The sequence below is a fragment of the Zootoca vivipara genome, chromosome 4 (assembly GCF_963506605.1).
Source record: "Zootoca vivipara chromosome 4, rZooViv1.1, whole genome shotgun sequence".
NCBI lineage: Eukaryota > Metazoa > Chordata > Lepidosauria > Squamata > Lacertidae > Zootoca > Zootoca vivipara.
The window spans coordinates 20,555,242-20,581,540 of record NC_083279.1 but is presented as its reverse complement, the minus strand read 5'-3'; the positions used below and the strand labels follow the sequence as shown (position 1 = coordinate 20,581,540).

General features: G+C 41.7%; 1 protein-coding gene across 1 annotated transcript in view; it reads left to right on the top strand.

The window, feature by feature from the left end:
• Positions 1-26,299, top strand: part of NALCN (sodium leak channel, non-selective) — a 177,166-nt gene that overhangs the window by 93,029 nt on the left and 57,838 nt on the right. The window contains 4 exon segments of the mRNA XM_060273369.1: positions 4,060-4,191; positions 8,283-8,450; positions 16,815-17,006; positions 23,003-23,140. Coding sequence (XP_060129352.1) covers positions 4,060-4,191; positions 8,283-8,450; positions 16,815-17,006; positions 23,003-23,140 — 630 coding nt within the window.

Here is a 26,299-nt window from a genome sequence, read left to right as displayed (position 1 = left end):
CACTGCCAGTTTTTTTATACTGTGAGTAGATCACAGTCTTTGGGGAGTTGGGCAGCCCATTGATTTCAGTGTGTCTGCTTAGAGTAAGATTTAGTTGGGTGTCAGTTCTTGTACCAAAACACACACAAACAAAAGTCTGCACAATTTTAAATTGTAACTTGTGAAGGAGAAAAATGTGTTTTCATTTTTAAGGAAATGTCACAATAAAGTTCCACATTTCTTGCTAAAAGCACCAGTAGTGCACTAGCCAAGCAAACACAATGTGTGCATTGTACTCAAAGCCAGAGTGGTAAGCCTTAGAAAAATACTCCCCCCTTTGGTGTAGACATCAAAATCACTAGAGTCATGTAAGCATGATAAATACCACCACAATATTGAGCTGTTTTTGTTCCATTTTCTTACAAGAAGGCCTTTGTGATTCTTCTTATTTTGCTGCCATGATGGGTTTTTTTTCTGATATTCCTTCTATCTTGTCTCAACCACACTAGTTACAGGTAGGTAGCCGTGTTGGTCTGACGTAGTCGAAACAAAATAAAATAAATTCCTTCCAGCAGCACCTTGGTCTCGTAAGGTGCTGCTGGAAGGAATTTTTTTTAAATTTTGTTTCAACCACACTAATTCTTAGGAAGCTCAGCCTCACTGCCAACACTAGTATTTTGCATTTTCTTTTGCAGATTCCTTTGTGAATCCTTTGGCTGATTTAGAAATTTGCAGATAAATACAGAAATAAAGTGACATGGAAATAAGTATAGAGTGATATCCAGTGGCATATGAATGAATTTCCATTTCACAAGGAGACTTACCCTTCCTCTCCTCACCCGTGTTCTGCCCCCAGACCAGCTCTACAGGGTTGGGAGACCTTTTGGACCAGATTTTTGGAGCCTTCAAAGGGGAGGGGAGGAGAGGGAAGTTCTGTTGGGCAAGTGTGTTGCCCAGTTGGGTGGAAATTATTGGATGTCACCCACAAATAGTGGCATTGTGGGAAAGATGTAGAAATTCATATATCCATGAACAAAGTATTGATGAATGCAATCAAATCACGGAAGGCAGGAAAGCAAGAATTCACATTGCTAAAATATGTCTTGTTAACACTAAATAAGATCTTCTTATTTCTATAACACTAAATAACATCTTCATCTTTCTAATAATTGCTCACCCAGACCTTCTATATGTATTTGAAATATCAATGTGTATCGAAATCTGTTTGAAAACAAATGTCAAAAGAAAACATGTGATGCAATACAGTATAAGAAATAGAACACAGAAGGTAAGGCATGATAAAGAGTTTATAGACTTTTAGACACAATTTGATGTCCTGAGCATAGATTAAGAAACACACAGAGGGTGTAATAAGCTGGTCCTGTTTCAAGACAAAATGGGGGGGGGGAGACAGATTTTGGTGACGCAGATTTTGGAAGCCTAAGTAGATGGTACGATTCCTCAAGGTAGACTAAGGCAGTGATGTAACAGCCTTGTTAATACAGACCTGGAAGGAACTGGTGGAAATATTGTCCTACCCCTTCCGAAAGCAGGAAGGAGACTGAGCAACTTAGAAGGTAGTAGATGACGACCCACAAGGAACTCCATGATTAGAAGCATTGTGCTTTGATTTGGGTTCTGACCCATATTACTCCAAGCATGTTTAGAAAGTGGAAAAGATCAATTCTCAAGGTTTCTAAATAATTTTAGTAAGAAGACTCACCCACTCACAGAATGTTGTGTTGTATTTTAGATTCATGAGGTTCTTTTAGATTGTCAACTTGTGGGTAGGGACTGTCTTGTTTTGGTTATATGAAAGCTGCTCTGGGAGCCTTTATTTAGAATGCTCTAAATAAATAAAATAAAATAAAACCCACCTATTATTCCCAGAATCTACATGACATTCTGGATTATAGTGGATCTGTTTTACTCCAGCTGTTTTAAGCCGATTCAAACTTTATTTCCCTGGGGCGGTTTTCATTTGCTCCATAGAAGATGGAGCACTCGGGGACAGGGTTTTGATCCAACTTGCTCACCACCTTCTAGCTGTGCTTAAAATTGAGGTCACGGGTTTCCAAATATTCACGCACCATTTCAGTTGCAGTCCCTGCCTAAATTAAACAAACCTTTGGCAGACTGTCTTCCCTTCTATGAATTTCTAGTTTTGTCACATTGCAGGTGCCCTTATTTATTTCTCAAAGCATTCAGATTATTAAAAGTGGCTTATTACAGGTTGACATATACTTTTGGGGATATTGCACATTTAATCATCTGTCTCATGTCCTCCAGACAGGGAACAATGTCACCCTGTTTTCGCATTAATAAATGACGTGCCATAGTAGCAGAAAACTTGTTATTTGATACAATTCTGACTCCGCTTATCTCGGAGCACTCCCCATTGAATTCAACAGGACTTACTTCTGAGTAGACATGGTTTGTGCTGTTCCTTCAGATTAATTCTCCGTCCATAGCACTGACACTATGCAAATATGTGCGCCTCTAAATATAACCTTATTTACGTGGACGAGGGATCAGGGAAGGTAATCTGTGGTTCAGTATTGATACTATACAGTTTTTTTCCCTATCATATAGATTCCTGGCACTTACACCAGAGCATTGCTTTCATCTCCTCCCCATATTGTTTAAGAGGCTCTTTGAAGCACTAGAAAAATACAGTAATTTAAGAATGAACAACACCTGGCAAAACACCTCTTTTCTCAAGTTTTTACAATACCTTCCCACAGTGCGTGCTCTGATAAGCTCTGAAATCCAAGTGGCACACAGCTGATCAGGCAACTGTTCAAAATATTGTTTGATTCCATTCTGTCCAAAGAACAAACTCTGTTCACACATTCCACTTGGGTGGCATAGTATTGATGTGCGAGCAAAATTGGCTCAGGGTGTTTCGAAATGAGTGACCTTTTTTCCTCCCAGCCAATGAATGCATTTAAAAATTCTATAGCAAAGAAAGTTCAAAATGGAACAAATGTAGGCCTTGGAATACCACATGTGGCTGGGACAGAATTCAAATAAATATGCTGGTTTCTTTCCCCCCATGGGAATTGTTCGTGGCAAAGCAGGGGGTAAGGGGAGAGGTGGAAATAAAATGTATTTCTCCAATGTTTTTAATGTCTGTTCACAGTCACCTAGGTTTTCCTGTCTGCTGCTTCTCCAGGGTTGTTTTCATTTTCCTTACAGCATGATTCCAGCCAGGGATGATGTAGTGAGCAAAACACTATCAATGTGATGTAGCCAGTCCAATTTGGCTACAGCACTAGACTAGACTGTAATCAAAGTGTGTACCCAACATGCATTTGACTGAGATTTATGGCTACTCCTAAGAATATCTGTTCTGTAATCTGGAGTTAATCACAATATAAAGATACAAAATGCATAATAAAAACAAAAACAAGAACAACCCAATAACCCCCCCACCCCAACACATTTTAAAAGGGCATCATATGTCAATCATACAAAGGTCTGGTTAAAGAGGAATGGTTTTGCCTGACGCATAAGGGTGTATAATTAAGGCGCCAGGCGAACCTCACCGGGGAGATAATTCCACAATCCTGGAGGCCACTGCAGAAAAGGCCAGTTCTTGTGTTGCTACCCTCTGGACCTCTCGTGGAGAAGGCATTTGAAGAAGGGCCTCGGAGGATGAACTCGGGGTGTGGGAAGGTTCATATGGAGAGATGCTCAGACCACCTTGCCCTGGGGAACAACCTGGCCACTGAATTCCGCGCTAGCTGAAGTTCCCAAACCACCTTCAGAAGAAGCCCTACATTTAATGCATTGCAAGAATCTCATCTAATATGGGAGTTGCTCCATCCCCTTGATCATTCTGGAGATGCCAGAGACTGAACCTAGGACATTTTGCATGTAGAACATGTGCTGTGCCTTGGATCTTCGGCACCCTTCCCTGGAGGTTATAATTAAAGAAATTTCATGGCGATTTTTAGGTTCAGTATTCCTAGTTGCTGCATCTGTCAGTGTCAACATCATAATTTTTGCATGTGATTAAAAAGTTTTTTTTTCCCTAAAGGAGAGACTCTGCACATGTTTTTGTTTTTTTTTCTACAGAGAATGATGAGGTCCTCAGTTTTCCATATGTTTATCCTGAGCATGGTGGCAGTAGATGTCATTGTTGCAGCTAGCAATTATTACAAGGGAGAGACTTTTAAGAGCCAATACGATGAATTCTACCTTGCAGAGGTGAGTGCCCTGAAATTGCTACAGATTTTCTTCAGTAATAAAAAAGGTAAGTGAGCCCAGGCAAACGTCAACCAGTTTTGAAAGTGTGCCATTTTGTATTATTATTATTATTACTTTTAAAGCGCAGTTAGAATCCTTTACTGATTTGTTCTTTTTTTTCTATCAACAACTGACAAGTTTGCCCTGCACTTTTCTGAAAGAACATTTCCACACACAAAGTCACAGTAATAATGAGCTCAGACAGGAGGGTACCATCAACAGGCCATACCCACATTTTATTTTATTTTTTCATAACAGGAGTGTAGTGGATGTAGGGGTTGGGTAAAATCATACATTGGTTCTCTCTTCTTAAAAGGAAAAAAAATTAATAATGTCACACCACAAACAAAGTTAAGCTAATTTCAGGAAACCGCTTTTGTGTGAAAAAATATTTATTGCTTCAGTTATTCCTTAAATCGTTGCCTATGTCATTCCCCTGCACCAATATCGCCTAAGTCAGTAGCAATATGTAACAGATCTTTCATGATATCATGATGTAAATACACAGCCTAGGTACTTTCTGCATATGTGGAATATTTCCCTTCTCCCAGAAGAAGACAGACCACTTGTAGTTATTTAATTACTAGTCAAATGCCCTTCATTACGACAGTGAGGATGTATGTATGCGGATTCTGATGTCTAGGAGGGAAAATAGGTTCTGTTCTTGGAGCATCTTTGCGGTCAGTATACACAGTACTTTTGTTGTAAGAGGGAACGACAGCAAGTAACACACCAGTGAAATCCTCATTGTTGCACATTGCCCCGATCCAAATGTTCATTTGCAGAATATGATGATTTGCTAGCTGCTAGCGGACCAATTCTACTGCCACCCTTCCCTCTCATTCACATAGGTCCTGACTATATGTCTTCGTCAGACCATGTTTTGTTTTGCTTTTTTAATTGCCCGTTTCAGTGCACTTTGCATAACTGCATTCCTAGCAAGCTCCCAGAGAATACAGAGGCCGCTGCTTTGTTTCGGGTACTCCCAGTTTGCTTTGTGGGAGCAGTAGCGATAATAATATATATGTTACAGTACAGAGTCTTACGCACTGCCATTTTTCAAACAGAAAAAGAAAATGGCACATCAAACACTACCCTGCTCAAAAATGAACAATTTGGAGTGCATAGGGTGATTGTCTCCTAGAGCGTTCTTGTAGGCTGGGTGGAAAATGTGCTTCTGGGTGACATCCCACACACTCTGCTTCCACAGTCCCCTCCCCACCTTTTATAGTTCCTGAGAGGCATAGCTATTCTGGCACAGAAAGAGGTGACAGCATGCTGAACTGCAATTGTTCAAGTTACCACTTCACCACTCTCTGCTGTGTCAAGGTCTCCTTTATTACATGGCTAAAAAAAAACTACTGAAACACTCACCAGGGGTGCCAGCTTGGAATCAGAGTCTTCTCTTGTAAATAATGATACTCCTGTCTCTAGTCTTTAAAAAAAAAGTCAGGTGTTTTTAAATTTAACCAAATGTTATGCAAACCTTTTGATACATTAAAAAATGTTAGTAGTTTTGAGCTCATTTGACAAGCATATAAAATGCAAATCATCCAGCCCACACAATTTTGGAACGCATTAAAATAGGTTTAACTCTGTAATTGTTAATATTCTCATAATGGAACAGTGAAAATTGTCATCGTTCTAGAACACACTTTCACCATGATAGGTAACATTTGGAGGGCTTATGTGGGAGGAGGGGGTTGACAAAAATGTCCATGTTTCTCTCTGTGTTTTGTTTTACATTGATATATTTTTGATATATAGCATTCATGTTTCAAGTGACTGCTTTGCAGAAATTGTTTTGCTTGCATTATTTTTTTCCTGCTTTTCAAATACAAATATTGTATCCAAAAGCAGCTTACAAACTAAAAAGACAAAATAGGGAAGAGGTAGAGGAGAGAGATCAGTAAAACCATGACAAAAATGAAGTGGTGATTGTAAACGGGCTCTTACATCTAATTGGAGGAAATCACCTAGATGTTCTCTTGCTGATGTGTCACAGTATGTTTCTCATACATACATTCTCACACTGCAGTAGCAAAAGAAACCCTCAGTAGTTTGTGTAAACCTTGATGTGTGAAATCACCCATGTATACCTGTATTTTTGCATGAAGCGTGACCGATACTGGGCAGAAATATGAATCGAATTACTTGAAATAAAGGTCTGTATATATATAAAAAAACACCTTTGTTTACTTTAAATATTTACAGAATAACAAGATTTGATATGAGAGCAAAGGCTGTATAAATGAAACACAAAACAAAACCCCACAACAGCGGTAGCTGTAATAAGCAAAAACATATTTCAAAAGCTTTTATGAAGATGATGTACCGCTGGTACCTGACCCCGGTAAAATTGGCTGAGAACTGTAAAAAATAATAATAAATGTTGGAAATGTAATTTGGAAGTTGGGGATATGTACCACATGTGGTGGTTATGTAAAGAAGTGAAACCATTCTGGGAACTAATTTACAATGAGCTAAAAAGGATTCTAAAATATACGTTCCCTAAGAAACCAGAAATGTTTTTGCTGGGATTATTAGGAAGGGAAATTAAAAAAAAAGACCAGAAAATATTTATGTACGCCACCACTGCGGCCAGAATGGTTCTGGCACAAAGATGGAAAACTGCAGACATCCCAACAGTAGAGGATTGGAGGGTAAAAATGGTTGAATATGTAGAGCTGGCCAAATTTACTGGGAAGTTAAGGGAACAAAGAGATCAAAAAACACAAACAGAGTGGAGTAAATTTGTGGAATATCTGGAAACGTATTGTAAAACTATAAAGACACTAACAGGTTTTAAATAATACCTACAACAGTAAATAGAGAGTTATACATAGAATATGGATAAAGAATGAGATTGATGGAAATAAGATAAAAGGAAAGCGCAAAATTTAAGAGATAAGTTGTAAAACCAAACGTGAAGTGAAAGGGAAGCTGGGTTCAGCAGAACTAAAATTGGGTATGAAGGTAGAGGGGAGTGGGATCATACAGATAATTGTTTGATGATGGTTTATATATTTTATTTGGTATAATTTGTATTTTTTAAATTTATTGTTATGTTCACATCTGAGAAAATAATAAAAATTATTTTAAAAAACATATTTCAAAAGCTTTCTAAGGAGCTAACTTTTCTTTAAAATGCTTTGCGTATGAAGACCTCAAGACCTCCCAAAGAAAGACACAGTTGACACCAATATTAGTTTAAGGTTATTGGCATAATTTTGGCCACAACTTTATTGATTACAGAATGTGAGTGGTTTGCTTAGACTAGATGCACCTACACCTACAATGCAGGGCAGCACTGACAACTGGACACCGGCAGAAGTCAGTAAGGGTAAACAGAGTGGGGGAGCATTGGTCTTACTCACCCCAAAATGCTCCCAGGCGCTCTGGCGTCGCCCTAACCCCTAGAAGGGGATCAGACAAAAGCATGGTGAGCACCTGGATTCCTTTAACGGAAAAGCCTATCGCACATTGGGAGAGGCAGGTGTGACAACCTCCCCTCCACCACACCTTGAACCAACGCCTAACCTCCAAACCTTACAAAGTTGTGACGATTTGCTACATGGCAGGCGAAACCCAAGTGGCACCAGCCAATCGGCCAAATGGGAAAATTCCTACCAGGCCCCTGCCCCAAAAGCAGACAACCCACGATGACATAGCAAGGTCATAGCAAGACCCTAAATATAGGGAGGGTGGGAGGGTGATCCAATGCACAAGGCGCTAAGAGGAAGCTCTACACAACATGCAGCGGTATAAATAGGTCCCCCAATTGCAAATTCTATCAACCCCATTGACCAGAATTACCCCAGCAACCGAGGGACCCAGTCGGGTTGTGGTAGCTATCCAAACAATCCCACCCACACAAACAAGTGAAGTCAGTCTTTGTGATCTCACCGCAACACATGCCCTCAGTGATGAGGACACAATTTACCCATCTGATCGCTATGAACTTGCCCCAGGGGAATAGAAGACGTGTTTCTAGGAGATCTCTGAATGCCTGATCCGAAGACTCCCCCCCCCCCTCTTATATGTTTTCCCAGGTTGCATTTACGGTCCTGTTTGATCTGGAAGCGCTTCTGAAGATCTGGTGCCTGGGATTTACTGGCTACATCAGTTCATCTCTGCACAAATTTGAGCTGCTGCTGGTTATTGGAACTACTCTTCATATTTATCCAGACCTCTACCATTCACAGTTTACATATTTTCAGGTACAGTTTATAAGGGAAAGATGTGATTTGAAATCATACATATGATGAGGTAGGAGTGAGTTCCATTGATGTTTCAGGTTCATTGGAAAATAGCCAGTTTACCTATTTTATAAAGGTAAAATTAGATCATATGTGTAGTGTGCGGCTGCCGTTGATAGCAGTACCCAAAGTCTCCTCTCTCTCTTTCTGCCCCTCAGTGCTAGTGATCTTAAATGTATGGCAGGATGCGAGTGCTTTTTGAGTTTCCTTGGCCTGCAAATGGCTGACATGGAATGGGAATGGGAATGAGGTTGAGGTTGGGAAAACGTACAGCAGCACTATGTTGTCATCTCGGATAGTTTAGCTGGCTAGATGTTATGAAGGATAGAAGTGGAGGAAATATAGATCTGTTTGCTTTCAGCAGTAGCCCATACATTGGGGCTGCCATTCGCCTCAAATTTATTGGACGTACCTGGGATTTGTCGATTGAAAACAGCGTCTGTGCGCAACTTTTGAAAATTGGTTAAAATGTCCGGTAAACCCTGGGCATATGGCAACCCATATTGGAAGTGTTGGGGGGGGGAGATTTTTTTTGGCAAATTTTGTAAAAAAAAATATAGCTTAAAAACTTAATTTGTTTTGGAGACTTTGCAAAAGAAGCTCAAAAACTTTTGTGTCTGGATTTTCCCTTTATGAAATATGGAAACTCTGCCATACATTACTCACATCTAATTGGGTGCCGCAAGAGTTTTCCAATGCTCCAGAGAATATAATTGTCACAGTGCTAAGCCCTGTAAACAAGGGCCCCTCCAGCTGTCATTTTTATTGTGCATTCAAAATTATTTGTGCCCATTGATGGTATTATATGTGTTTCCACTTTGAATACTGTTTGTACCTGCAAAGGTTTTGGAGTGGACATACTACTTTGTTTACAGTAGATGCATGACTTGGAGCAGGGGTCAGCAAACTTTTTCAGCAGGTCCACTGTCCCTCAGACCTTGGGGGGGGGCAGACTATATTCATGCCCCATAAATAACCCAGAGATGCATTTTAAATAAAAGGACACATTCTACTCATGTAAAAACACACTGATTTGTTTTTATACCATCTGTGGGCCGGATTTAGAAGGTGGACCGGCCCCCGGGCTTTAGTTTGCCTACCCATGACTTGGAGCTGTCTGCTGAAATCTTGTGACTTTTCATGATGCAAGTGTTCCAGTGGAGGAGGGAAGGAATCCCACTTCTGTTGCACTATAATGCAAGAGTACCACTCAAAATGGCAATTGGGGCAGCATCACAGAATAACTCATAAAGCAGAATGATGTTTGTACGGTCCAATATAAATCCGCCACTACTGCACAGGTGACATGTTGCAGAATACACCCACAAAATAACACTAATTTGGAGAGGTTCTAGCTCTCCTGTCTGCCTGAAAATCAAATACATCTTCAGATTGTTGGTGCACATTGAACATAACACTACAAAGTCAGTCACATTAAAGTCCCAATGATTAAAATGGGAGAGTTAAGCATGCATTTAAATATTTTCTACTCAAGTCAGTGGACTTTTTTTTAATATAAAAAAAAACTATTTTGGCTGTATTGTGCTCCAATACTTTGTTATTTGAAGGTCATGAAGATAAAAAAAAAATCTAACTGAAACTCTCTTGTATATGTATATTCTTCAGATTTGGGCTGAAGGTTTTGTGCAGAAAGTAGGCCAGCATATGACACAGAAAGCCCCTACATTTGACTTCTTTTGGCAATGGGAAAGCTTATTTATCATAACCTATGAGCCTCTGTGATCCCTACATTGTTCCTGGAATATATTCCCAGAGCAAAGGAGAATCTATATTGAATTGTGCTTGTGAAGGTGAAATCTCTTACACTGATTAGCTGAGCTGGTACAATGGCTCAGAATTTTAAGCTGCATTGCACATAACATGGGAGTTGCATGACTAGAATCATTTTTGCTCTTCGTAAACCAAGTGTTGGTGATCCTAATTTGGATCGGTGATGGAAGAGTAGGGGAACCTAACATTTTGCCCCATGTCACAGCCCTGTGCTAAACTGGAAAGCACGGAGACTGAGGGAAGACAATGTAGAAGTAGGCAGTGGATTGGGGCATGGCTGAGAATGATGAACCTGAAGGAAGTATAGGTGGATAATGAGACTTGGGGAAAAGAGCTGAGGCAAGAGGGAGCTAGCAAAGAAGAGGCTCTGAAGAAACTTCACAGTGCTTCAATTAAATATGGACTAGGGATTCCAGTCAGCAGAAAGGTGACCAAAGAATGTGGGGTGACATAGGCAACGGCCTGAGAAGCAGAAAACTGAGGAAACGATTCGTGGTTGAGTGGGCGCTTGGAAACCGAATTAACTGGGCACTTTTGGCAGAAAATGGGCAAGCAAGGGAGGGAGCCCTTCATTTATTTGAATTAACGAGGCAATTCTTTGGTGAGGAGCTTCCAGTCCTCAAGTACTGTACAATCAACTCTTGCTACCAAATTTTTTGTTTTTGCTTGTTCATTTGCCAACTAAGGCAGCTGCAACCCTTTTGCAGGTTTGACAGGCACTTGGCATGAGAAAAAATGTTCAGAGAATATGGTTTCAATGAGCTAAGCCAAAACAATGATTCCTGGAGATAGAAAATTGCAGTTTTCAACCATAGCCAATGGGGCGGCAAATTTCCTTTTTTTTAAATGAAAAAACTCAACCCACCCTCATGCATTATTGATAAACAAATTGAAATGAATGGCAAGTGATTAATAATACATAAAGGGTAAATAATGAATAGTGCAGATAAATCTTTTTAAAACTGTGAACAGGGTCCAGGCAACTGAAAAGAGTCATGTATTCTGAAATTATGGAAATCTGAACAGCTTTCCCTATTCACTTGATGATGATCTGCAAAATCCACCCAGAAAATATGTGCTAGCATCAAAACATCCTTGGAACATATATGGATTCTTTATTTCAACAAATGGGAATTTCCGGAGCTGACTACAGTCAGAAGCATCAGGCTAGGCTACTTATGTGGCAAGCTAGATTTCTCAAGCATAAAACAAAGAATGACAATCCTGAATAAATTTTTGTTGCAGAGCTCGTGTTTCAATGGGGCCTGAGCAAATAAAACATCAACCCAGCTTCTCCATGCTTTGCGTCCCAGATGTTCCTTTACTGGAAACCATTATAGAATCATAGAATTGTAGAGTTGCAAGGGATTTTGAGAGTCATCTAGTCCAACCCCCTGCAGTGTAAGAATCTTTTGCCCAATGTGGGGCTCAAACCCATGACCCTGAGATTAAGAGTCTCATGCTCTACCGACTGAGCTATGGATAAAGATTAAAAATAAATAGGTATATCCTTGCCTGTGAAATATTTACGTTGTCCCAGTGAGCTTTCAGACTCATTTATTAAGTATATCTTAATTATAAATGCATTTAACTTGGAAACAAAGATGGATTCTTAGCATCACTTTGCCATTTATTTCTTCAGCCCAGGTTATTATCATTTGCTTACATTTTGCCTATGGTGAATGCAAGTGATCATTCAAGGGAGACGACTTTCCTGGACTTCTTTCCTGTGGAAGCTTTAACAGGAAAAATTCATTGTGGATTAGATAGATAGATAGATGAGAGAGAGAGAGAGAGAGAGATTGCTTTGCCCTTCCAGGTAAATACAGCTGTGTTTGGATCCAGCATGGGGATTGCACTGGTGGTAGCATCCTACCCAGCTAAATGCAGCAGGGACCTTTCCTATCCTAACCCTCTGTAGCAGTAAAGATCAGGGAGTTGGTATTTCATGGCTAATCTCCCCAGATGTCCTTCAAGACAACTGTGACCTTTTTATTTGAAGAAGAAGAAGAAGAAGAAGAAGAAGAAGAAGAAGAAGAAGAAGAAGAAGAAGAAGAAGAAGAAGAAGAAGAAGAAGGGACACCTGTCTGAAAGTGCTTTAGGAATGATTCTTCAGTCAGTCAGCATCACAGAGATCCTGGCACACCATTAAATGAAGAATGCTCATGTTATCAAAACTGTTCCTACAGCCAGCTTCTTCATTAAATTTACTGTGTAAAGATAAAGATGCATATGTTTCTCAAGCAGGAGCATCTGCCACACTGAAAGATTTAGGTCACCTTCTGCAATCCAAGTCTCCTACCGGCAAATGACAGGGGAGGTTGCAAAATGCATTACCATTTGTGCCAGTGTGACAGTTAGAAATCCACCGTTATCCATGAGCAATCAAATTCCTAGGGAGTGATGTAACATATCTCTAAATCAACTGGCTCAAAATATTATGTTCACCTAGATACTTCCAGTGGCTAGGCAAATCCTCCAACATTCTAATATTTATGATGACAAGTCTACAATATCCCCAGCCAAGCAGCAAAGAGGTAGTTGGGAAAGGAATTCCCATGTTAAACACACCCTGATTTATCTGCTAGACCTACTTTTCACCTGCCTATGCTTCCACGCTACGCACCAGAGACTGCAATATTTATTAGCCTTTCCTTTATTTTCAATGCATCAGTCACTCTTGCTTACCACTTGGACTGCCATTCACCTTCCAAACCGCAAAGAGGTAATCTTTTTTTGCAACACAATTTGTGTGTTCTTGTGTACAAAAAGGAAAAGGGAGGAAATCTAGTATTCCTACTCCACACTAGGGTCTTTTAAAAAAAAATGTATTCCTGCATGGCACGATTCAGCCAAAATGTGCTTAGTTCTCTCCACTGAAATAAAAGGATTTAAAGATGCTTAACTTTGCTTGAATTGCGTCCTGCATTAATGTGATCTGAAGTTGGAAGCTAGAATTGGCTAGTGCTGAATCATCCCAGCAAAGAAAGATAGGTTTGGGTTAGCTGTGCATCCTATGGCATCTGGACCCAGCCATTTTGGGGGTTCAGGGGAACACTGCCAGAAATGGGGGGTAGGGAATCCTGCAGGCTGAAAATGCAGAAATAGTATTACTCTGGAAGGATAACAGTGAGATCCAGATTGGGCTAAAAGGTCATTCCACCCAACCACTCATTCGTTTCCAAGCAGATTCTTTTGTAAGTCAGTTACTATTGACTATTCTGTCCAGAACAAATACCTCTTAAGCATTTCTGGGAAATGGAGACCTTCTTGGCTGATGTATTTGAGAACAGGGAAAATAGGTGCTGCCCTGAGTTCATTGGATAATCGGTAGGCAAAACTATAATAAGTAACAATACAAAGTTAAAAACGGCAGTGAATATCACAAAGTCATATCCTGCAATAAAATGATCATTCATTGCATGGATGATCTTTAGCATTGTGAACAATGTTGCTGTACATTTTTCCCCAACAAGGTATAATTGTTCAAGATTTAAAGCCACGACAGCCAATGCACCAATTTTAAAAAAGATAAGTGTAAGTAGATCCTCACACTACCGTAATGGTGCAAGCTTCACTGAACTGCATAGTACTCAAATGCCTCCATCGGATGTTCAGAGTACTTCTGCCATATGCACATGAGTAAATGTAGGGACTGGTGGAAGTAAAGAAGATTGCCCTGCCCTTTTCTCTCTTAATGAAAACAAATGGACTAGCAGAATAGTTCCTGGAAAGATTAATGTACTACTTAAATGTCAATTAAGGCAATTTAAGTGGGGGGCAGGGGCACCTGTAGCAGAACAGTTAAGTGGAAAACTGCTCAAAATCTAAAACGAAAACAAAACTTTTTTTAACCCCTAAGAAGGATCTGCAAGAGCAGTTTCACACCATGTTCCACCTATTCCATTTAATATTTGTAAGCAATTATTGCTGTGTGATTATTTTATATGTACCAGGAAGGGCCATAGGTAGAGCAAATGCTTTTCATGCAGAAGCTCCTGGTTCAATCTTGGGTGTCTCAAGGTAGGACTGGAAATGTCTTGTATGAAATGCTGGAGAGCTGCTGCCAGTCACTGTTGACAAGACCAACCAATGGTCTTGCTCTGAACAAGGCACATGGGCGTAGGCAGGGGGGCAGGAGGGGGCAATTGCCCCCCCTAGAAGCAGGGCCACTGGCCAGCCTGCCCCACTGCCCGCCCGGTGCCGTCTCCCTTCTCCCTGGCTGGCTGTGGGGCGGGCGGCGGGAAAGCACCAGAGCCGCGCAAAGCGTTTGGCTGGCTTTCCCTCCCTCTGCCCCACAGCCAGCAAGGGAGAAGGGAGACGTCCCTTCTAGCCGGCTGGCTGTGGGGCGGGCGGAGGGAAAGCCAGGCAACCGCTTTGCGCGGCTCTGGGGCTTTCCCTCCACCTGCCCCAGCGATTGCAGAGGGGGAGGAGGGGATCGGAGCAGCCCGATTTCGGGCTGATCCTGGCTCCCCCTCGTCCCTTCTGATCGTGGAGGGGGAGGAGGGAGTCGGAGCAGCCCGATTTCGGGCTGATCCTGGCTCCCCCTCGTCCCTTCCTATCGCGGAGGGGGAGGAGGGAGTCAGAGCAGCCCGATTTCGGGCTGATCCTGGCTCCCCCTCGTCCCTTCCTATCGCGGAGGGGGAGGAGGGAGTCGGAGCAGCCTGATTTCGGGCTGATCCTGGCTCCCCCTCGTCCCTTCCGATCGTGGAGGGGGAGGAGGGAGTCGGAGCAGCCCGATTTCGGGCTGATCCTGGCTCCCCCTCGTCCCTTCCTATCGCGGAGGGGGAGGAGGGAGTCGGAGCAGCCCGATTTCGGGCTGATCCTGGCTCCCCCTCGTCCCTTCCGATCGTGGAGGGGGAGGAGGGAGTCGGAGCAGCCCGATTTCGGGCTGATCCTGGCTCCCCCTCGTCCCTTCCTATCGCGGAGGGGGAGGAGGGAGTCGGAGCAGTCCGAATGTGGCCCCGCCCCGCCCCTTGCTCCCCGCCCCTTGCCCCCCCTGATTTTCATCCTGGCTACGCCCCTGACAAGGCACCTTCCTATGTATTTGTCCTAGAATCTCAACTCTGCATAACTGCAGGGCGATGTTCCAGTGATGTTTCTTCTCTTCTGCTGGCCCCCAAAAACAGCAACAAGAGGATTCGTTAGTTTTCCATGGCACTTCGTAAACATGGAAGATGTAACTAGTATATGTAAAAAGTGGGGTTTTATATCCTGCACCGAGAAAGGAAGCACAAATAGGGAAGAAGGTGTGCTAAAGGGAAAACTAAACATGTGTTCCTGAAAGTTCATAGAATTGTAGAGCTGGAAGAGAACCCAAGATAGTTGCACCTCTCTACCCGCCCCCTTTACTCTAAATAGTTGTCATGGATCGGGAGCGTTGAACTGGATCAGGACCATGCCATTGACCCTTTGTGCTACTGTCTCAGTGAGCTGCTCCGATGGAAACTTTCCTCACAAGCCAAACAACTGCTGTTGGGTGGGGGACGTTATATAACTAAGCACTCAAGGACACTCTAGATCTTTGACACAATAGTTCTATGTCTTGGAAATAGTTATTTCTGAAATATTGCCAAAATGTTTAAACCCTGAGGCACCGTCCATTTCTCAGAGGAGGTAAGGCTGATTTTTGTAAATAAATACTTGCATCTAAACTGAAGATACATTTGCCAAAAAAACCCAAAAACTGATGTGCTTGCAGTGCAGTAACATGATCATTCTCTTTTGTACAAATTGCTTACTGCCATTTTGTTTTAGTTTGAATTTTAAGGAATGACTAATATTGGTCATTTTGACCACGTCAATGCTTCTGTTTGTTTTAAGGTGCACTGTTTTTCAAATACATGTTTTTTTTGTTTTGTTTTTTTAAAAAGCTTTATATTTATATTTTTAAGTAACTGAACTAGCCATGATTAACCAGAGTATTGTGTTCTGGGGTGAAGATGGGACATTATATGAGCCTAAAACCACATGAAACCTTGTACACACTACACTGATGTATAGAACTTAAGAACTGACATGGTTTTTCAAGATCAAAGCAATGGTTAGTTGATCTGTGGTACCTCTAGTTATGAACTTGATTTGTTCCGGAGGTCTGTTCTTAACCTGAAACTGTTCTTAACTAGAGGCGTGCTTTCGCTAGTGGGGCCTCTTGCTGCCACTGTGCCGCTGGCACACGATTTCCGTTCTCATCCTGGGGCAAAGTTCTCAACTCGAGTTAACTCCTACAGGTTAGTGGAGTTTGTAACCTGAAGCGTTTGTAACCTGAGGCGTTTGTAACTCAATGTACCACTGTAGTTCAATACTTCGTTCTTTTTGAGCCCCACTAACCCTTTTTAAATTAGCGTGCTGTAACAATATGCTGTAAGAAGCAATAGAAAACCTGAAGGAAATCAATGGACCAGGACATTTGTTACTTTCCCATTCAACACATGGTACTTAATGCTAGGAGGCTACTTGAAATAGAACCTTCTATGTTATACCCATTTGACACCCCACAGTCAGATCAATAATGTATTTCCTTTCCTCTTGCAGGTTCTCAGGGTAGTTCGACTTATAAAGATTTCTCCTGCTCTGGAAGACTTTGTGTATAAGATTTTTGGACCTGGGAAAAAACTTGGGAGTTTAGTTGTATTTACTGCCAGCTTATTAATTGTAATGTCAGCAATCAGTTTGCAGATGTTCTGTTTTGTGGAAGAACTAGACAGATTTACAACATTTCCAAGGGTAAGTGTAAAACAACAACAAACCAATCAAGCAATCAGCTATGATTCTGTCGTCTTTCTTACAAATGCCTTTTCCTTTTAATTCTAGCTTTGTTAACACCAGCTGTTTGGAAGGTGTGGGTAAAGATCGGGTTGTTCCTGTGTGTTGGTTGGGGGTTTTTTTGCGTGTTTCTGTTGCTTTGTGGAATGTACTGTGGGAAGCTGTGTAATGCCTTTTGCTTATTTACTTCATTCAGTTTTTAAATCCTGTGCTGTCTTCTGGACCCCAAAACAACTCTAAAAATAGCTTTACAAGTACTGCTCTATGAGTCCTTGGGTTGTGTCTAGTGCTGCACAAGCAGGCTTTACTCCCTTAATAGAACTTCTCCTTCCCTTATCCCTCTATAGCCCCTTGCATACACCCCAGATTTGCTTTAGAGGGTCCTCCAGAGCTCAAGAGCAGATTTCGAAGGGTGGCATCAAGCAGGATAAAAGGAAGGGGAAGTCTCGTAGTGTGAGCTGATATCAGTTCAACTAGTGCAAGGGGAAAAAACCTTACATATTTATGTGCTCATTCATTTGTAACATAAGATCTCTTCCACTTTTTTTCCTGCCCCTTTCTGTAGTTCCCCAGTGATCAGGCACTGATCATCCAGGCACTTAACCCTACTTAGTTTCAGAGACAGGGACAGCAGTAGCAAGAACCAGACTGTTTTACTTCATTTTTTGTGTAAACACAGAAGAATAAACGAGGAGAGCTGTAACTCAGGGTGAGAAATGTGTCCTTGGATCAGAATATGAAATAAAACACCCATAGAAAGCAATCTTAGTAACTGCCACCTGTTTAGAACAAACTCTGCTGCCATCTTTGCCCCTGCAAGGCCATTTTGTGCCTCTTAGGCCTCAATATTTTTCAGTCCTTCCAAGTAGGCTCTGGGGGTTGAAAATGTCAGAACCTGTAGACTAGACTCTTTGCAAGACATACAAGCTGTGTTTTCACAAGCTGTCACAACTTAATGCTCCAGGGCCAGTGATGGGCAACCTTTTAAGCTTGGTATGTCAAAATTCACCAAAAAACCGAGCATAACTCGGGTGGTGTGTCACTTCGAGAAAAAAAACCCATAATTTGACGATATTTATAGTTTAAATAACAAAAATGTATAATTGTAATATATAACTGTATTAATAAACCAAAAACTAATTATTTAACTTATTTTTTAAAAAAATATATTTTGAAAATATTAAACGTGTGTAACGAAGTTACACTATGTATTAGGCGTGTCTATGTATTAAGAGTGGGGGATGGGGTAATATTAGTATAGAGGTGTTTATATGGGGGAGGGAAGGAAAAAAGGGGGATTAAAAACATGAGGGGAAAAAAGGAAAAATAAAAATGAGGATAAAAATAATTATAATAACAGAAAAGGTAACAAAAAAATTAAATAGAAAGGGATTAAAAGTTTTGTTGTTCTCCCTTTTTAAAAGTAGAGTGAAAATGAAAATAAAAATGAAAAATATAAAAAACAAAAGACAAAAATGGGATTCAAAAAGCAAAAATATGAGCAAACGGTGGCTGCCCCCCTTAAAAGGAAAATATTTAAAAAATGAGAGAATGGGGGGGCGAGGAAGGGAGCTGTTTTGTTTTTGTTCTGTTTTCCAAGTTGAAAAAAATGAAAAATACTGGGGGGGGAGGAGCCTAAAAATAAAAATAAATAAAAATAAAGATTAGAAATAGTAAAAATAAAATTAAAAAATAAAAAGAGACCTTGGATGATATCAGGCAGTGTTCTTCTCCTGCGGGGAGTCCTTCGCCCCGCTGCCTTTCTCTGAGTCTCAGTCCGTTCCATTTCCAGGCACGCTGGCCGTTGGGGAGGGAGGCCCGGGTTGGGCCTGGGCTCGGCGCGCGGTTTTTTGCGGCCTCCCTGGCTCTCGGGAGCTCTGTTGCTTTGCTGGGGGAGGGGGGCTTCAGATCCCTCCATGAGCGCGCCGGACGTCTCGGCTTCCCTCTCGCGGCGGTGCTGGTGGCGGTGGAATTGGGGTCTGGGTTTTCCTCCCCTCTTGCCTCTGCGCTGGCTCCGAGGCCTTCCTGGCCCCGAGGCCTTCCTGGCGCTCTAGATGGCTGGGTGCTCCGGTCGAGGTTGGGGGGGCTACGGCTCGCTCCGGGTGCCCCCGGACTCTCCCCGGTGTTGCTGGCAGTGGTAGCAGTGGTTCTAGCGGCCCCGGAACCAGCCAGGTAGCCCTGTAGGGTTCTGGCTGGCCTCAGGAGCTGCCCGCTGCCATGGCGTCCACCATGCCAGCTCAACCAGAAGTCCTCCTGACTGCGATCCCTCCGCGTGTCAGTGAAAATGGCTGTGCGTGTCAGTGCTGACATGCGCGTCATAGGTTCGCCATCACCGCTCCAGGCTATAGCTAAAGTGAACAAGATGCATAACAGTTATGGTGAGAAGGGCTGGCCTGATCATGAGGTTAAATAAGATGGCGAAATCAGCTGCTATTTAGTTTGGGTTCTTTGAAAACAACTGGATGTGATGACATGGGGTTTTCTAGCCAAAGTGTTAAAATGTACTGGGATGAACAGAGAATGAGGTGCAGGTGATGTCAGGAAATGTTCTAGTCAGGCCCTTTCAACCAAATAAATGTCACTGATAAACAACCCCTTAGCTCCCAATCTAGAAAATGTGGAGAGGCAAAATATGTTATTTTATAATTCTGGATACTGATGGTTTCTTTTTCAAACACAAAAAAGGGAATTTTGAAATCAGACATGCCAATATAATTGAAGCCGGAAACTTCCTTAGAGTTGCCACATCTAATAGAAGTTTCTGCACATATTGTGTGATGTGATGATAGATTGACACGGTGCCGTGCTAGGATGTCATACAAAGTGAATAAGTGAAGTGTCCCAATATCCACAAGCCGATTGTTGGCATACCTACTTGGCAGAGAGCCCCCCCCCCCCCGTTGCTGTCCTATATTGCTTGCCGCTAAGTAAGAGGAAAAGTAAAAAATGGCAGTTGCTTGCTGACATGGTAGCTTTCTTCATGTCATTTCCCTAGATGCTGAAAAGCAAGTGTGCTGAGCCAAATGGGAACTATTGATTACTATGTCCATTAATGTCGCTGAATCAAAAGCCTAGAACTAAAAAAACAGCAAAAGCGCTATAGGAACATTGTGGGTTTTTTGAAAGAAAGAGGGAGAAAAGGCAGACAACCTTCATTCCCTAATGTCTCTAAATTGCATGCTTTCACATGGTTACCTGACAAACAGTAAATAAGTAGAAGCTTAAAGTCACTATGGTTACCGAACACAGCATTCTCTGGACCATTTTTGTCTTCTTATGTGGTCTGATAGATTAGTTTTCAGGTCAGTGTGGGCCTCTAAAATGGACTTCTGCAAGTGTGTTTCCTTCCTTTTCTTGGATTTGTCACTTGCAAAGTCATGTCCAAACTAAAGAAAATATGGAACATTTTATTACCTTGAATTTTTGCAATTAAAATTGGCTGCCTTCTCTCATGAGAAATTGTATTTATTTCATAGGGCTCGGCTGGTACAGATGAGAAACTAGAGTTTCAACAGTTGAGCAAAATGCTTTTTGAGGGAAGACCTGCACTTACGGGGCAAGCCCCGCTTCCCCTCCGGCTCTTGTGGAGACACTCCCCAGAGCCCAGAAAATGTCTTCTTTGGGCTCTGGGAAGGTTTTCCTCATGAGTCAGAAGCAGAGTGGGGCTTTGCTGAGGCTCTTCAGGTGTGCCCCCATACTTGAACATGCCTAAATGGAGGGATGTCTGTAACGACATTAGGCAAGATTGTATTGTATGAGACAGATTACACTGAATGTTGTGGAATGGGAGAACTCTGTATAATGCTACCATTTCAGACCTTAATACTGGATAACGTTAACACTGATTGATGGATGGACCAAAAATAGTGGTCTCTAATGCATTTTTTGGGACGTGGGTGGCACTATGGTCTAAACCACAGAGCCTAGGGTGGTTCAAATCCCCACGACATAGTGAGCTCCCGTTTTTCGGTCCCAGCTCCTGCCCCCACCTAGCAGTTCAAAAGCACATCAAGTGCAAGTAGTACCACTCCAACAGGAAGATAAACGGCGTTTCCGTTTGCTGCTCTGGCTCGTCAGAAGCGGCTTAGTCATGCTGGCCACATGACCCGGAAGCTGTCTGTGGACAAACGCCGGCTCCCTCGACCTATAGAGCAAGATGAGCGTGCAACCCCAGAGTCATCCGCGACTGGATCTAATGGTCAGGGGTACCTTTACCTTTAATGCATTTTAACATTGGTTGGTTTATGTTGTATTTTGGAAATAATTTCTAGTTGATTACCAGTATCAGAATCTCTAAAGAATCTTCAAAAAGGAAAAAGGAAATCAAAAGGAACTTGAAGCCTCCACCACACAGCCACACAACATGAATTAATTCAAAATCCCTCTATTTCCATAAATCTCCAGGTCTCATTTTCACAGCTGTTGGTTCTGTCAGCTAGGTAGCTGCGTTTCAGATTCATTTTAACATAAATGGTGAAAAGTGTACCTTTCAACTAAAAATATCTTGCTCTGAAAGAAAGATTGCTACTTGCTGAACTTAAAATCACTGTATACGGCCTTAACATTTTATTTACACTGGTGTTTTCCGATACAGAGAACTTTAATAATAGGAAAGATTTACATGGGATAGCATTAGAATGAAGCATGTTTTAAATGGAAGGTTTGGTTTTCTCTAAAATGGAAAAGGTTGTCTAGGTTTTTTTGTTTTGTTTTGTTTTAACATCACATTTGTCCTTTCTAAAATGTGATGCTGTAGAAAATGAATGCCATTTATTTGGCATTAAGAAAGAAGAGAGGAAAGTTTCATTTTAAGCTAAACTTGCTATACTTTCTAAGCTATTGAGATATAAATGATATAGAGATGCCGAAAAGATCAAATAAACCATGAACAAGATATGTACACTGTCACCCTGATCCAGTTATGTCTTATGTCTGAATATCACTCTAGATTGGAAATTGTGGGTGCAAATTGGAAATAGATATGATACACTTCATATGTTTATCAGGGGAGGATGCAGCTGACCAGTGCTGTTTTGCTTTGAATGAGAAACATATCCCAGTGTGTATTTGAAAGTACATCCCCCATTCATATTCCCACACAACTAGTTGCATGTTCATACCTCATGATGAGAGCTGGATCAGGTCCACTGATAGTTAAGAGCTTATTTGAACGTAGCCTCTATGCAAATGAATGGATATAAGAAAGCTGAAGGAGACATATCTGAGGAAATCTATGAGTGGCTACACAGTGACGAAACGTCAACATATTGGACATAGTTATTTTTTAGCGTTTATTGAAAAATTCATATAAACTTTTCCTTCATAAGATATACAGTATATAGAACATACAGAATACAACAAGATCAGTAAAAGTATCAATAGAAGCATAATTATAAACTCTGATAAAACAGCTCCTGCAGAACCGCTACTTGTAGGGAGGTATAGAGGGCACGGTCTGCTGTGCTAAAAGCTTGAGTCCTAGGGAAGACCTAATGCAGTGACATAGAAAGGGAATAGGTGCTTAAAGGTGGCATTTACAAAGAACTTACAGCTCAGCTACTCATGCGCACTGTTGCTCCTTGAGTTTTATGGAGAGATTCAGCCCACCTTTCCTTTCAACTATATTTGCTTCTGATGATGAGGAAAAACCAGCATGCATACAGCATTATCATGTGCTCTGGGTGAAAATGCATGCCTACGATATCACAACAGCATATAGGAGTAGACTAAGGAAGCTGGAAATCTTAGGAAGCCGAATTCCGAGGCACTGAAAACAGTCTTATAGTGACCCATCACATTTTTACAAGCAAGAAACCAAACACCAACCACATATTAGCTAGCAAGGTTATGATTGCTGCATGCAATTGCTGACACTGGTATTGGGTTCAGGATATTATTCACTTGTTTCAATAAAGCGCACCCAACTGAGCTGTGTGTTTGATTATGTTCTCTTTTAGGCTTTTATGTCCATGTTCCAGATCCTTACACAGGAAGGATGGGTAGATGTCATGGATCAAACTCTTAATGCTGTAGGGCATATGTGGGCACCTGTTGTCGCTATCTACTTCATACTTTATCATCTTTTTGCTACCCTGGTACGTTGTATGCCTTGCTGTTTCTTGTATTTACTTTTCTGAAATGTTGCTCGTGCTGGCTCATATGTGGGATGAAACGAGGCACAGGAGAAATAAGATTTTACAACTGTCTAAGGAAGCTGCCTTGTATTGAGTCAGACTGTTGGTCGATCCAGCTCAGTATTGTCTCCCGCAGGTGCTTCTCTCTTTACTGCTGCATTCCCTTTAACTCAACTAGCATGGGATGGGAGTAAGCAATAGCCAGTATAGCATCTACTTTCGCCCTGCATTGCCTCCCTGTAGCATATTGGTTTTGGTATGGAAGCACTCACAGGTAGCACAGTAAACTAGGCACACTGAATGGCAAACAGAGTGTTCAGCATGGTTTCGCAGATGGAAGCTTGTCCCACTGTTTCTAGATTTCCCCTGTTTTAATTATTTGATGGAACCTCAAGTTCAGCCCTGCAGCTTATGGTGGCCAGTCTTTGCGCCAGCACAGGAAGTTGTTTGTAAATACAACCATACTCCTTTTCATAATATAATGTTGCAGATGCTACCTACAATCATGAAATCATAGAATTGTGACGTTGGGGTTGGATCCCAAGTGTCATCTAGTCCAACCCCCTGCAATGCAGGAATGCTGCCCACAGCCGTCACTGGGTGGACTCGAACCACCAACCTTCTTGTTAACAGACCCATTGCTCTGCAGGAGAAGACAAGGTACCTGTCACAATTCACAATGAAATCGGTGACTACAGTGAAGCAGAAACCTACACCGATCATCACTGTACTTTCCCTCTAGCTGTCATGATTCACAGATTATGGTCATTGGTGACCTTAAGCCTTATTGCAATGCGCTCCATTGGGCCCGGCAGAGCAGTTTTTCAGGGATCCCAAAGTCCCTATACTCCACCCCACCCCCCAAGTTCCTAAGAATGGGCAGAACTGGTTGGTTCCACTCCAACAGAACTCTAGAGTGGGTTAAAGAAGTTGGTTGTCTTCTGCAATTCACTCCACAATGAAGGAGATGGAGCTTTTATGAAACTCACCACTGCTGCATGATGGAGTGGTGGTTCCTTTCCCTCTCTGGTTCGGATAGTGCATACCCTACATCTGGAATGCATATTGAGTTTTCCCTAAGGTTTCCATAGTACAGTCCACCTGCCCCCCTCCTAACACACACACACAATGCAAGATGATGCAATTGCAGTGAGATTTGCCACTTCTCTATTACATTTGTATAGTGGTCGCACCACCACTATTTGAGGAACAGAACCAACCCCACCTCACTACTAAGGGGGGTTCAGTTTATTTCCACTGCTCAAAAAAGAGGGGAAGAAGGGGAGTGAAGCCCTCAGAATATATGGTGACACAATGACAAGTGGATAAAAGAGCAGGAAAACATTGCAGTAAATGAGAATGAGAAGGCGGGTTAAAGCTCAGAAGTGCTAATTGTATGCACTTGGAGCAGGATCTAAAGAGAGCTGGAGAGAAATGAATAGCTTTCACACCAGAAGCTGGAATGGAGTTTAGGTTTGAAAAACAAAAATTGTGTTCAGAGTGAAGTCTATTATTAAAATCCAGAAGGGAATGGAAGAAGTTAAACAAATAATAAGTTGAGGTTTAACTGTTCTTTTGTGATAATGTTCTAGATTTGTTTTTGACATTCGGTAAAAAATCTCCATTGTGTGTCTATCATTCTCAGCTATAGTGACTGGAAATAACCACAGATTAAACTGCAGTGTATTTCACAGCTCCTGCACAATTCCTTGATAATATCAGGCACAGCTTTTCATTATCATTCTAGCTAGGGCCACAATCTGAAACAGAGTTGAGCTAAATATTTACATTTTTGTAAATCCAAAATGTTCCATAATTGCTATTTTATTGTATTTAATATTGTATTTAATAGCATTTATATTATTATTAAACCCAGTCAGATGGGTGAGGTAAAATAATAATAATAATAATAATAATAATAATAATAATAATAATAATAATAATAGTTGTTATTATTAAATTTGAGCACCATTTGGTGACAAGGAAGAGCAATTTTTTCATAAATGCACATCTCTTAGCATACTTTTTTTTTTTGCCCATGATATCCTTTAGAGCAGACACTGTGAATTGGATGCATGGTGACTTGGTGGTCCCAGTCCCTTGTAAAGAGCCAACTCCAGAAAATGGTGCTGGTTAATAAGCCAACTAATTACAGTAGTACAATCCTCTGCATGTTGGGGGCATCTCCATAGAGCTCGTTTCTCCTCAGCACATGTAGGCATCACAGCAGAGCCATTTGGGGATTGGCAAGTCCATGCAAATCATCCATGTCCTATATATTGAACTCCATGCAGATCTCCCTCCAAACAGGTTATTGTTGTTGTTTACCGTAGTCGTTAAGTCGTGTCTGACTCTTCGTGACCCCATGGACCAGAGCACGCCAGGCACTCCTGTCTTCCACTGCCTCCTGCAGCTTGGTCAAACTCATGTTTGTAGCTTCGAGAACACTGTCCAACTATCTCATCCTCTGTGGTCCCCTTCTCCTTGTTCCCTCCATCTTTCCCAACATCATGGACTTTTCCAGAGTCTTCTCTTCTCATGAGGTGGCCAAAGTATTGGAGCCTCAGCTTCACGATCTGTCCTTCCAGTGAGCACTCAGGGCTGATTTCCTTAAGAATGGATAGGTTTGATCTTCTTGCAGTCCATGGGACTCTCAAGAGTCTCCTCCAGCACCATAATTCAAAAGCATCAATTCTTCGGCGATCAGCCTTCTTGATGGTCCAGCTCTCACTTCCATACATCACTACAGTCATACCTCGGGTTAAGTATGCTTCAGGTTGAGTACTTTCAAGTTAAGTACTCCGCAGACCCATCTGGAACAGATTAATCCACTTTCCATTACTTTCAATGGGAAAGTTTGCTTCAGGTTAAGTACGCTTCAGGTTAAGTACGGACTTCCAGAACCAACTACTGTACAGTCATACCTCAGGTTAAGTACGCTTCAGGTTGAGTACTTTCAATAAGTACTCCATGGACCGTCTGGAATGGATTAATCCACTTTCCATTACTTTCAATGGGGAAGTTCGCTTCAGGTTAAGTGCGGACTTCCAGAACCAATTAAGTACTTAACCTGAGGTACCACTGTACTGGGAAAACCATAGCTTTAACTATATGGACCTT